A 14,774-nucleotide genomic window follows, 5' to 3' on the forward strand; every position below is an offset into this window, starting at 1 on the left:
CAAAATGTTAAAATTACATGAGATGATCTGAAGCTAGAAGGCCTGGGGGAAGGGGGATGCTAAACTTTTCTTTTTTTTTTTATTAAAGGAAACAAAGGAGAAATGCTTGTTTATAGAGAGGTGGCTAGAACGGATATTACATCTTTCCCCAATATAAACATTGCTCTTACAAGTATTGGACTAAAAAGAAAAAAAAATATATTTACTCTAAAGAAAACCCCTGCTGTTACAGGGGAACGTACATTGCAAAAGCTTTCACACAATTAGGGTATAATCAGAAAATTGCAGTTAAGCAATCATTGATTATAATACCCAATAAACAATTAAGGGGAGATACCAGCACAATACTAGGGGCTTTTACAAGGGTAATACTAGGGGCTTTTACTAGGGGCTGTTAAAAAGAGTAAGAAGGTTTCAAAACCACGCAGGCCAAAAGTACCAATAATAACAGCAGTACCAAATGAAGCCACGTCTGATCTGTGACCAGAAGTTTTCAATTTTAGTGCTTTTATTTACATAGTTCACTAAGCCGTCATACGATGCACCATATTTAGCACAGAGTCTAGAGCAAATTAGTTTTTGGCTTACAAGGATCCCCCGTGAAATCAGGGGAAGGCACATGTTTACCGAGCCAGATCTCTTTACCAGCCGCTCAGAGCTGGAGCAGCGCAGCACCGCGCGCCGAGAGCCCTCGCGCTGCCTAAGCCGTTAATCTGAAGGGTGCCACGCAAGTATGCATTTTTCCATTTTCCCATGATTTCCCAGCAAGGGTTTCAAATTAACACAGGCAATGTTCATTAAGGCTGCCTGGACTTTTGACGCAAGCGGCAGTCAGAGCCACAAATGATGATTAACCCTCCAGTCCCAGGCGGGTGCTGCCAAAACCAACTTCCAGCCGAGCGACGTCTTCGCCCCCCTCTCTCTACCTGACCTCCGTGCCTCGATGTCATCATCACAACCGCATGGAAATAGCTCGCTAAAGGCACGTACGGGTACAAACTAATTTCCTGTCAACACACCGCCTGCAAATCCTGGCGGTCAGCATCAGGAACCTTACATAATCCATGCAGGACCATGTGTGCACGGGCGTGTGCATGCAAGAGCCGTGCCCCAACCAAAAATACCTTGAGCTTCAAAATGAAAACGTGTGAGGAAAGAGGAGCCTGGCTGCTTCGCGCGGGCCTGAGAATTTGAAGTAATCTCATAACAAAATCCATCAGTCTGTGGGCTACGTGCTCGTTTAATCTTTTTGCCAACTCCTAAATCCTCGATGAAGTAGTTTTAAAGGCAAAAAAAAAGGTATTCATTTGTACTAGTTTACCACATCAGCCAGAGCCAGATATCCTCCTCCCCTGCACAGGGTTCCAGCTAATGCTGCAAGCGCCCCAAGAGCCCCAGGCCGATCACGCCCGCGCTCCTGCACGTGCTGCCCTAGACCAGCAGAGAAACTTCCAGAACTGCCGAGCCCACCAGCAAAGACTGCTGGCGGATTAAGACAGGCTCTTCACAGGGAATAAGGAAAATGAAACCTCTCCTCAGTATTTTATTTTAGCTGAAGGCGCTTCCAGTGTGCATTCTGGCAGAAGAAAACACACCTGCTACAGCATACCAAAGCGTCACCGTTAACCTGAATTAATTTTGGCCTTGTCTGCTGGAACTGAGAGACCTGGATGCCAGCTCCAAATTGCATCGAGCAGGTGAGGGTCATCCATAGCGCCCTTCCTTCTCATCTCTGGCCTCATCCTACACCCATCTAACCACCCAGATTCAGACACCAACAAGCACTGTCCCTCCTATGTGAGCACCTTAAGCCACTCTTGGACTTCTTCCCATGAATATAAAAGCAACTGTGACCCGATTCTACCACAGCATCAAGGAGTACATCAGCATATCCAGCTCTTCACCCTAAGGAGACTGCTTCCAGACACAACCAGATGTATGCAATTGTCAGATCTCAGTGCTACCTTTCTTGCTACAGGTAGTTTGCTGACTGAAACAGCTTTCTTGCTTTGCATGGTTTTAGCTGTTTAGCACCCTTGTTTAGCACCCTTTTATTCTTTTCTCCCCTTTATCTAACAGGTTTCTTAATATTTGGACATAGAAGTTCAAGAAAGCAGTATGTACGATTTCACCTCATGATGAAATTCACTAAGCATCCCCATTGCAAGCCGATGCAAATGTACATTTACATCAGCTGAAAATCTAGAATACTTCCAAAGCCAAGACAATGAATGTTTTTTTCAGAACAGCAGATGTTATTTTCATTGGAAAATATATTTAAATCCAGACCTCCAATTAAATCCTGTCAAGGAGAACAAGCGACTCTCCATCTGCTATTGACTTCAGCAACGCTGAAGCCCATCTGAACACCTTCAGTACAGAATCAGGACCTTAATTCGGTTACGTTGTTAAACTGTAGGCGTGAAAATGCAGAAACTATTCACACAGCAACCTTCTGAGCACTTTTAAATTCACAACAAGCTGGGAAACCAGAAGGAAGTGTGGGAGGCCCCGTCCCGAGGAGCCCAGCGCTGCCCAGATGACCCCACCTCAGGCAGACCTGAGGGGCCGAAGGGGCAGGCCTCAGGAGATGCAGCCGGGATAAATTACTGCAGGGGGATTAATCTCCACACAGCTGAAATCTGTAACACAGGCTTTGTGAGAAGGGAGTGCAGCCCACCCTCTTTTCCAAAACTTCCTATCAGGCAAGATTTACACACAGATAAAAGCTGCCTTTCTTATTTTTCTCTCTAACAAAAGAATTGCAATAACAATCAAAATTTACGGGTTTTAAAAGTATTCTTGGACACGATATCATCTCAAATAATTCCTTCCCTGGAATCTCTGGAAATAATTTCATATCAAAACAAATGCAAAACTCATTGACATGACAGAATGGCTGGCATCAAAAAACGAGCACGGGTTGAAGCAGAGCTCTCTGGCAGGGCTCTCGGCCTCCCCACAGACAAGGGAGGCAGCAGTGTCCTGATGAACCAAAGCCCCCTGCCACCATGTTACCACACCAGCCTCGCCGGTACCATCTGCGGGGTTTTATCGAGTCTGACATTCCTGTCAGGGCTTTGCAGGGGTAAACTGTCAGCAAGGAGCACCTGCCAAGGCGGTCCTCTCAGTCCAACTGCCACGGCCGTAATTAACTGTCATGCTGTTTTATTTCCTTTCCTCACAAGACCCGGTGAAATACAGCTTTGGCAGTTCGAGGTTTTCCACAGTGTTAGAAAATAAAATATCTACTCCAATAGCAATACCAGACAAAAGAACGATAATGGCAGCATCTTGCCTGATTGCAAATTTCAGTCAAAAATCATCAGTAGGGCATTCTGGCCAGCTGAATGGACACTGTCATGCCAGTTAGGAAAAGCAGGCTCCTCCATGCAAATATCCCTCGCTGAAATAGTAATTCAGTCAGAATATTCTTATCGGTCCAGATGGGCTGTATTTCAGCTGTGAACTTTGTTTCCCCCAAATGTTACTGGGGCTTCAAAACTGAAACCTTACTAAATATACTGGGTTTACAGAGATACACATGCTTACATAAGCAGCCCAATATCACTATTTTTCCTATATAACAGCTTTCTGCCCCCCCCGAAAATCAGAACACCTTTAACATCATATACTTATTTCTGCTTATCTATCATAGAATCATAGATTTATTAAGGTTGGGAAAGGCCTCCAAGATCATCTTGTCCAATCATCAACTTACTACCAATGTAACTAAACCATATCCCTAAGCACCAGGTCCAACAAGCTGCAAAACCATCCTCCAGAATTACTAATTGATTCTTCTACACACATAGCAAATGAGGTATTTCATAAAACCAAATGGCATAGCAAGCATACTTAGGCACAAGTAATCATGAAAACACTGGGCCAAATTCACATCTGGCACATGTACAGTATAACTCCCATGCATATTATTAATTCAGACTGCTACAGATGCTAGAGGCTTGGATGTTATTAAAAATCTGGGAAAGAGACACAGCATGCAAATCCTGTGTGTAGTATTATCAGTTAAATCACAGAATCACAGAATAGTTGAGGTTGGAAGGGACCTCTGCAGATCATCTGGTCCAGTGTCCCTGCCAAGCAGGGTCATCTAGCTCACATCTCACAGGATGGCATCCAGGTGGGTTTTGAGTATCTCCAGAGAAGGAGACTCCACAACCTCTCTGTGCAACCTATTCCGGTACTCTGACACCCTTACAGTAAATAAAAGTTTCCTCATATTCAGACAGAAATTCCTGTGCTTCAGTTTGTGCCCATTGCCTCTTGTCCTGTTGCTGGGCACCACTGAAAAGAGTTCAGCCCCATCTTCTTGACACTTGCCCTTCAAATATTTGTATACATTGAAAAGGTCCCCTCTCAGTCTTCTCTTCTCCAATATATTGGCTATTCATAAAGTAAAGTAAAGAAAAGTAAAAACTAGTAAGTGCTAAAACAAAAACCCACTGCCCATAGCAGGGAATTTTCCTGCCTGTATCATCAGAAAAACTCTGGAAGAAGGTAATTCTAAACCCTTTCCTCCATCAGCACCCTACAATTAGTTGTAGTCATACATTACATGCACCTCTATCAGATTTTAACCACTATATTGTTCCGCATCTTCCCTTTTTCCTCAAGACCAAGATTCAAGCCCTACAGAAAGGGCATCTTCAGAGGAATATTGGGGGAAGTCACTGAAATTCTGAGACTGGGTAGAACATTTAACTTTATGGTTACCTCCAGCCTCAAAATGGTGTGCTTCATGTCATTTGGTCTTTAAAGCATTAAAAAAGCACTGAAATATAAAAGAATTCTTATTCCTTGACGGACCTCCAATGTCTACACAAGCTTCCTGAAAAGAGAACACAAGCTTTGTGAAAACTGGAAATAGCGCTCAGCTGTCAGCAGGTGACTTTATAACAAGTGGCCAGACAGCTTTAGCTACATCCTAATTAACCTCCACGTTCATGCAAGCAGCCTCTTTTACACAAATTTCTTATTACTGCAGCTTCCAGAAGTTTGTGAAGTAGGTCCAGAAAAAGGCAACACAACTAAAGGAGAAGAGGAGCCAGTCTGTGATGGGTTTGGAAGCAACAGGCTCTCTTCCAGAGGGCTTTCCTTAAGCACATTACCAAATCCTTAAGTACTAGATGGCAATCCATGGCCTGTTCCCATCTGCCTGCAACCAGACACACATCTATGAAAGATGGACACGGGGCCTTGCCTTCATTTGGCACTGGCACCATCCAGCTGAAACAGGAAGATACTGACATTGGAGTTCTCTTATTCTTTTAACAGTCGTCACCTTAAAAAAAAAAAACAAAAAAACAACACGTGCACCTGATGCACAGTATATTTCCCATTTTCCTTCATTCTGTTTCCCTCAGCATTTTTCCTCTGTGCATTCCTGGAAGTTAATCAAGTTGAAAACTGTAATCAATCATGTCTACCAGGGAAGTTAGAACAGTTTAAATTGGAAGCATTACAGACCTAGAAGTAAGTAACTAGACTGGATTTCGTTTCATTATAACAGTATTTAAATATGAGAGGCTTACATTCACCTGGAATAAGTTTCATTTATAAGTTTTAATGACAATTATGTTCTCCTTTGATTTCATTAAAAAAAGACATTTGATGATGATAGTCCTAACCCTGCCAGCAGTTGTAGCCTGCTTGTTGGGCCCATTGCATGGGCAAGCTGAACTTTCTCATAGCCAACACCATACCAGGAAGCAAAGTGGCCACCACTTGTGGCCACTTCTGATCCCTTTAGTCCTGGTATCTATTTCAACTGAGCCTCTGTCAAGAATCCAGACAAAAGGCTCAAATTCATGTTGTCTTTGGTCGAAGCACCTTGCTGCAGGTCAGCCTTGCCACAGCCCTCCTGGGCACTGCAGAACATGCTTATCTACTTAACGGACTTGATTAGTTTCTCTAAATCCTGTAAACACATCCATGCATTTGAATAATCGCAAGAAAAACATCTGTAGATCCAGTCCTGCTTCCACTGATGCCAGTGCAAGTCTTACTGACTTCAAATGGCCACAAAGCTTCAAATGTCAAAATTACAACACAGCCTGGCAAAATTACAATATATATATACACACAGAAAGAAACATGGATTTAAAATACATTGCGATAAAGGATTTTTTTTTTTTTGCTGGACAAGAATCTTCATGAGTTTGCTTCAAAAATAAAGGGGTGCAGATATTTATCACATATACATAGCATATGGGTAATGGAATCTGTTAAAACTGCTATTCCAAAACAAATTACAAGCTCTACTGTGCAATTCAGTTATTTCAAAACTTTACTTCTTCACCGCTTGTTAGGCCCAAAGTAGCTTTTTTACAGCTTTTTTCCCCAGATACTATTTTTTTTTTTTTGGATACCAAGTACCTTACAGAACTCTGACCACAATCACAAAATTTCCAGTGCCTCAACTCTCCATCATATCCAAACAAGGGTGATATTGCCAGGAATCAGCTGACGTTCCCTGATTCAGGGACAACAAGTGCCAACGTAAGTCAGAAGATCAAGCTCCCTGCCTAACATAGCCAGCTGCTAGCATCAGGTCCATCACAACTCAAGTACGGCACAGGAAAGCTGCAGGGAAGCTGCCAATTACACAAGGAAATTTGCATAGATACAGAAGTGTGACTGTATGTTCAAGCGTACAGTGTAAATATGTACTATAATACTCCAGAAAGACATACATCTCAGTTTAAAATCAGAAAATTTATCACAGTCCCTGCTAGAAGCACAGCAGCCATACTATAGAAGAGAAGCTGCCATTCTTTATAGCTTCACCTAGAAGCCTGTGTGCCTCAGAAATTCAGATTGCAAATATTTTAACACCTGAAGTGAAAACAGTACCTCTTTCAGACTTTTTGAGCATTTTAATTTGTGGCTTCGGAATGTAGCCATGCCCACACTCCACTGTACCCCATCATACTGGATAACAGACATCCCTGGCAGAGCATCACCGTATTGTAGTTTCAGTGGGTTGGTACCAAAGCCCTCTCACTTTGTCATTTCTACCTTCACTCCAAAAAAAGTTAGTATTGTTCATCTACCAACTTGTTTTGGCCTTCACTAATCAAATGCAAGGTGCTGATCTTTGTCCCTTGTCCTTAATTTTCCACCTTGGAAACTGTATTTAGCAGTATCACATCAGCCTACATTTCCCATCTCACATTACAAAGATTTGCAGTTAAAGAGGATTTTTTTTTTTTTTTGCTTCTGAAAAACAAGAAAAGGAACAAATACGTCCATTGCCCAAAAATTCTAAAAATCCTACTTGTATAAACAAAGTCCCATTTCCAAAGCACATAGATTTCTTAAGTTCAGCAAACAGACTGTCTGTGCTGCATTTACACAGAGCCATGTTCATTCATCACTTTCAAGTCTAATTACCAAGCCATTTCCCTCTTGGCAACCTCTAATGGCCAGAAGAGTTAGGTTTTACATGGTCAGGATAGCAAGGAATAACAAATACCCATAATTCTTCGCAGCTGTGCAATTTGTTAAGAGTCTCGAGCACAGAGCAGGGAAGGGATTACTGAGAGGCAAACATTCCTCCCTGTGTGCTGCTGTATCTGGACCAGCCTTGCGGGTCTCCCTTCAGCACAGCCTCTCCTCCAAAGAGCTGTAACATCAACTTGCAAAAGTAAGGAAAAAAATAAAGTTGTCACCAGCTCACGGAACCTATCACTAATTAAAGCCACGGGAAAAGTTTTCAGGACAGTGGAAAAGACTTTGTGCATCGTGTAGCTCACCTCTCCCAGCACATTAATCCATGAAACATCAGTTTTGTTTGAAATATGTCAAGTGGTAGGTTGCCTGAGCTTCTCCCACAGGACCAATTCACAGTGAAGGATAATTCACCATCTGAACTCTTCCTAATTTTCAGAGGTTTTTCCTGTCTTAATGTAATCATTTTTGCTATTCTAAATTCATTATGTACCTCTACTTTCTTCCCATTTTTTCATCAGTAGATTTATCATTTCTTCTTTAGAATCAGTTATAGTAAATGTCTTCCTTTTTCCTCACTGTCAGTCCATTCTCTTTAAGCTTCCTCTAATACCTCGATATAAACCAGAGTGAAAAATCTTCCAAGAGGGCTTGGATATACTAGATAGAGGGTTAGACGTTGTATTAAAATTAAGGAATTATGACTTGGGACTGTAAAATAAATAAGACACTGTGGCAGACCTGAGTGCACCTACAGTGTTTGCAATGTCTCATGCAGTGACAGAGGCTCTGCCACATGATGCAAAAGAGACATTGCACATTATGGTGCAGGCAAGAATATTCCTCAGCTTTCTTGATCTACCTGCAGCTGGTTACAATAAATTACCCAGTCTATTAATTTGTATGTGCTGATATTAATTTGCATCTGCTGATGAGATGGGATTGTTTAGTGATCTCTATAGAGGGTTGGGAGCAAAACGTTTATGTTTTAAACCCACAAGCTTTAGTCAAATCTAAACAAGTAATAATGGGTTAATGAATATTTGGCAAAGTGCTCTGAAGAGCGTAAGCAATTACTCACTGTTATTTCACATCTGTATATCAGATCTGAACCGTGCATAATACTACTCCCACAGCTTAATAGTTTATGCTTTTCTGTATCTCTGGACACATCCTGTGAGGATCAGGAGAGGGTACCTACCCAGGAAGTTCTGGGATGCAGTGCATTTTCTGCACAAGACCCACAACCCACAGAATCCTAAGTAGGATTTAAACTAAGAGGTAAAACTTTTCCAAAATTGTATCACAGAGAGTTTTTCACTGCCAAGATGGAGAAAACCTATTCAACCAACAGAGAGAACAGGGAGACAATATAAACAGGTGTTTCCTTGAAAACTTCAGTATGGTTAGTAATAGTACAGGAAATGGATCTCCAGAGGCCACAAATCGTTAGCATCTCTAATGCATTTGCAAATTCCTACTGTGCAAAGTCAGCCTGTAAAAAAAGGCCATTTCTAATAAGTGCCTTGTCTGGTTTCCTACACCATTTAATTTCAGATGAATTTTATGAGAACTCTGCTACATATTTTACCTCCCATCTGGTTCAGATTTGACAATGAAATATTTGTGTGTCCCACCCTGTTCTTTTTAAAGCTCCAAAACCAGATGTCTCCAGCGCAACATGACTGCAGCAGGTCATACCACATTCTTCAGCAAGCTGTGCCAGGCCTACTACCCCCCACAGACAGTTCCAGGTAAGGTAAAATTGGGTTATTTACCCCCTAAAAGAATAAAACAAATAAACAAGCTCAATGCCTTTAGGGCATGGGGTGAAAAGGCTGATTAAAATATACTATGTCTTATTCTTCCAGAAGGTTTTATCTTGATGAAGCAGTGTTTCTGAAAACTAAACACATGAGCATTGCAGCAGAGGGATTTTTTTTTTTCCTATTGGCTTGATTCCAGCACACATTTTTGCAACTTCTCTGTTGTGAAAAGCAGGCAGGTGTTTCAGTGAATACCACAGGGTGGCTAGCGTTTCTAGGAAGTTTACAAATGTCACAGTTGCATACACTGCATATGAGAAGGATGCTGATGGGGATGTCTTATATCAGCTTTTGCAGTTTCAGCAGAGAATGTTTTCATTTTCTTAGTAGTTTCACAGGGCAGCTCTACGCTACACAAGACGACATCTCCTTTTAAGTAAACAATTCTAGTTGCTGAAACATCAGAATGACTGATGTCTTTAACCCATTTTTGCAGATATAAATGGCCCCTTCACAATACGGAGGGATCTGTATGGATGCCAAGGTAGCTTCTTTTCCAGAAACATGATGGAAAACTGATGCTTCTTTAAACTAGATAAATACTTTCTACATGCATACATGTCATAGTTCTTCATGCAAATCAAACAAAGCAGAAAAAAACACGTAGCTGTTCACTAGAAAAATTATTTTATGAAAAACATGTCCCCCAAGAAAGACTACTTCCATAGCCTGTCAAATTTTAAATGCCACAGCAGCAAATAAAACCTGCTATAATACTCCCTCAGACAAAAGCTAAACATCTCTCATATTGTAAGAAGATTGTTAGCTGCTTGCAGAAGAATCCCTTTTTAAGGTAACACGTAAAAGGACATACGCGCTTCTAAATTTTTTGATGAAATTTGTCCCTGTCTAGCAAAATGCTTGAATGTGAGTTTAAATTTAAGCATATGAGTAGTCTCTCTGGAAATCCCAGAGTTATATAGCATATGATCATTTGCTTTGCTTGATGGAGGCACTATACTAGGACGGTACAACAACCCTGGGAAAAGAAAGGAGTTAGTTACTGGAAATAAACGCAAGTTAAAACCACAGAAAAGAGCCGAAGGGCATGAGAACCAGTAGAATCCTTCCTGCTAATGACATGAGAAAGGATGAACTCCACCAACTTACCTGTTTATGCCAAGTGAAATACTCTTATAGTTAAGTCACAAACACTACTCTTCTGCATGTGGAATGATTTTATTTAATAAAATAATTCTAGAAAGACAATATACTTGTGATTGCACAATGTAAAATACAAAGTAAATTATCAGAGAATGATGTCTGTGATTTTTGTAACAGGGTTACTTACCTTCCCCTTTCAACTGCCAGCGCATCTATTTCATCAAAGAAAAGAATTGAAGGAGACACCGCTCTGGCTTTCCTAAAGATCTAAAAAAACAACCATGAAGCACTCAGTTTTAAGGCACTGAATTTTTTTTTACATACTGCTGTCAACCCCTGCACACCTCAAAAGCTACAGAACATCGCAGAACAGACATAAGCTTTGTGATCATTTTTTAAAAACTGACCTTTTATTATATTTTTATATTCCTGATCCTGTGTAACACAGGCTTATAGTGAAAATTACTACAGGATCCCTAATCTGATGTGCATCACTAGGCTAGTGCAGGATGAAGTTAAACAGCACAAGGATCCCTTCTGGTTGTTGTTTGGTCGTTTAAAAAAATTAAACCAAAAATTTTTTGGAAAATTTAAAGATAACCTTATAAACACAGAAAAATTTGAATGCCAAGAAAAGTGAACATCATGTATAGCTTGCACTTTCTCACCTCTCTCACTGCTCGTTCAGACTCACCAACATATTTATTCATCAGCTCAGGTCCCTGTAAAATTAAGAAAAATAAATGTTTTAAATACATATTATATTTACATCCTAAATGACTGTCAAAATCTCCTAGTGTTACATTACTGATAAACTTACAAGGAATTTTGACAATTTGCCACTTGCAAAAGTCTTACTTGTGCATTTTTCAGCTTACCTTCTACCTATACCCAGTTTTCTTGCATTTATAGCACTGTGCATGCAAGTAACTATGCCTGTAGGTTAATCCTCTTACTACAGTGCTTACCTAGTACTTTAATGAGAAACAGCACTAACCAAAAAAATAAACACTTGGGGGTTCTCAGGAGTTGTGGGATCAACAACAGCAACAAGGGGGCTGCAAGTCAGCCAAAAAGATCATTTATGGAAAAGCATTTACTTGTACACTCAACATGCATCCTACCTAGCCAAGCACTGAAGCAGTGACTTAAAACCATGTTTAACAACACTTTTTTGAATCAGACAGCCTGCAAGTCCAGCAAGGAGCAGCTGCCATAGCAGCACACCTGAAACCCATCCATGAGGCACTCCATCCCCAGCAAGAAAGCTGTTCAGTGTCTTCACTGATTTGCATTCCTTCTCCTCTCTGCCAAGCACAATTATTAGTGCCAGCTGCTGCGGTGCCTGTTTATACTCACAGCCCTGTCCACCAGGAAAAGACCGGAGACCACAGGGTCAGTGCTGAAGTCTTGAGCAAGTACTTACAATTACAAAAAGCAAAACAATGTAGAATTCTCAGAGCATTTTCTGTTTTGCTGTATCCTGTAGGACAGGCTGCTAAAATAACGCTTCTTAATGAGGCTAAGATTCTCATGGGATTGGTAATGACTCATTGACTTCAGCCTGGTTTGCATCAACATTGACCTGCAGCCATGACCAGCGATGATTATCCACTGCCCTGAACAAAACGAGCCAGTGGCTTCGGTCTGTTTTCCAGGGAACAGGTGCCCTCATAATTTCACCAGCAGAAACAACGTCCTTCACAGCTGGAAAACTGCACAACCTTCCTGTGCTTCAGTGCTATGAGCACCTTCAGGCAATACTCTGTGCTGAGCAGTAAGGCAGCTTCAAACAGCAGTTATGCTGGAACCAGGAATGTGTGGCAGACATACACCAGCAGTGACAGAGCTTCTGGTGGTCCCTCTTCCAGCAGGACCACCTGGTCTTTGTACCCGGATGGGTAGAACACACATCTTTTACTCTGAAAATGTAGCACACTGTTTTTTTGCAGCCTCCCCTCTCCACTCTCATTTTCAACCTTGCAGTATGTTAGCGCACTGACTTTATCCTGACACTGGCACCACTGGAAAGCACCTCTGCAAATGTTTGGGGACGGACGTATATTGTAATAAGAAAAGCATAAGTTATCTGGTATCAGCAAAGCATATTGGCTATGCCACAGTACTATTTTTTATTTTATTTTATTTTTTAGTGTGGTCCATTACCCATAGGGCCAGGTGAGACACAGCAGCAGCCAGCCATACAGGTAAAGCCAACTGTGTAAGGGCTGAAGAAGAGTACCGTATGCCTTGCCAGTAGGAAACAGAAATGATACAAGCGCTGCTACCTTCCACATCCATCCTTAAAATTACTGCTGCAGTATCTAAAGTTAAAATGGCACCTGTAGGCTTTCAACAACTTCAAAGTCTATTGGACGCCTGTATAGGAACAGAACTGTTTAGACACATAACTCAGGAAGGACAAAGAAAAGGAAAAAGGAAGGTGAGAAAGTGATAGAGAGTAATGCAAGGCCTTTTCCTATATTCACTGCGAACATCAAAGATGAGGAGCAAGCAGCCGTTTGTGCAGAACAGGCTTCTAGCTCTAATAGACAGCATCCAGCTGCCCTGGGCCCTTGCCATTCATCATGTTCATTGCAGATGAGAAATGTGATAGAGTGGGCCTAGCAACTGCCGAAGTAACAAGACAGCAGCTTTCACTTTCTGTCTAGCTTTTTGTCAAATCTCCGCAGATTTGACCCAGGATTACAGATTTCTCCTACTACCTTTTTCTCAGAGCTTCTCTCTCATGCCCTTGTTCCCACAAACTGTCTTCATCCACATCAGTATTCTCATGGAAGCCAACATCACTAACATCAGAGCCAACAGTGTACTCCTCTAGTATGACAAACAACATCAAATAGTCTGACATTTTCTCTTCTTTTGTCTGAGCAAAAAATACTTAAAACCAAAACTACTCCCTTTGTGCTTTAAGGTACAATATAATTTCAGATGCATGGAGTTTTATTTTTAATTACGCATTAAAATATGATCAAGGCAACATCAAAGCAATACATAGTGTTTAAAATGTTTCCAAAGAGAATTATTTTGAATGTATGGTTTTGCTGTAAGCTTTAACATGAAGTTTTTCTCAATTTTTCTCTTCATTAAGCAGCAATACCAGGTTAAAGACCACTATGTATTAATGACCTGTGCCCTATGGAGAATTTTCATCAAAGTTGATTTGAAGAAGGTCTCATAGTTTACCACTCACCAACAATACCAGAACTGCCATTCAGAAACATGTCTTTTATTACAAGCAGCTTAGAGCTCTTATTATATACGGCAATAAAAGGAAAAGACTCCAAAGTGAAAGAAAAAGCACACCAAAGAAGAGGAATTGGTATACGTTTCATCTAATGCAAACACTTGAAACCACAACACAAAAACTAGAAACGTTCAAAGAAGCTGGATGTAGGAACTGAACTGGGTTAGCTCTGGTCCAAGCCAAGCTGAACGTCTGCCTTACCCTGTGTGCAAACAGGTTGTCCTCTGGCTGAGATGGATGGCCGCTCTTCCCAGGGAGCGGTCTGTACGCCAAGCAGCCCAGTGGCCATCACCAAGCTGCTGGCTGACAGCTAAGCACTGCTTCCAATTTTCTGAAAGTTCACCTTCTCTTTTCAGGAAACTCATTTAGAAGTTGGAGACTATTCAAGAAATGCCAGGAGATTTTTTATTATTATTATTTTTCAATGCTTTTCTATTGCTTTTAAAAAAAATCAAATGACATGAACCGCACTTATTCAGCAAATTGACAGTTGGTGAAACATCATTTTTGGCCTGGAGGTGACCATAATGATTCCTTTAAAAGCTGTTTACAGCTGTTGATATACTGACCTAGAGGTGCTAGTAACAAATGGTACAGTTTAATGATGCATAGCTCTGCTCTCTTCTGCAAGAAGGAATCCTCCCTATGAAAGGATGGGAAGAAATAAAACCTGCTCCTTCTGGTCATTTGCACAGTGACTCCAAAACCAGCAAAAGATTTGGAGGAGGAAATTGGCAGAAGTAGCTGTAGCTTAGCCATGCATATAAGCATACCATTTGTGAGCTACAACCCAGAACAATAGTATAAAATCTGCCAATTCAGGCATGCTGCATACTGCTGAGTTTTGTTTATTCAGCCTCAAAATAGAGAGAGTTGTTTCCATGCATGCTCTGTTGAAAGACTATCCCATCCTCCTTTACAAGATGCATTCCCCTTCTGTCATGATGCCTCCCACGTGTTTATCATCTGGATTGGGTGTAGATTTTTCTCTTATATTGGTAACCCTTTTTATAGATATATAAATATGTATTTATATACATAAAAGAAAAACATCCTTACATTTTAAATATGATCAGAATAAACTCTTGAAAGATTAACTGCTC

General features: G+C 41.0%; 1 protein-coding gene across 2 annotated transcripts in view; it reads right to left on the minus strand.

Annotated features, from left to right (window-relative positions):
• Positions 1 to 14,774, minus strand: part of LOC309877489 (ATPase family gene 2 protein homolog A-like) — a 159,669-nt gene that overhangs the window by 136,496 nt on the left and 8,399 nt on the right. The window contains exons 1-3 of one of the 2 annotated variants that reach the window (XM_082758828.1): positions 11,631 to 11,714; positions 11,072 to 11,125; positions 10,591 to 10,670 (exon numbers count right to left, since the gene is read on the minus strand). In XM_082758828.1, coding sequence (XP_082614954.1) covers positions 10,591 to 10,670; positions 11,072 to 11,125; positions 11,631 to 11,657 — 161 coding nt within the window. In that variant the 5' untranslated portion in view covers positions 11,658 to 11,714. Of the gene's footprint in view, positions 1 to 10,590; positions 10,671 to 11,071; positions 11,126 to 11,630; positions 11,715 to 14,774 lie in introns of those variants that run through there. The other variant, XM_082758827.1, reaches the window with a different exon arrangement.

Source organism: Aythya marila, assembly GCF_965140915.1.
Source record: "Aythya marila genome assembly, chromosome: 4".
NCBI lineage: Eukaryota > Metazoa > Chordata > Aves > Anseriformes > Anatidae > Aythya > Aythya marila.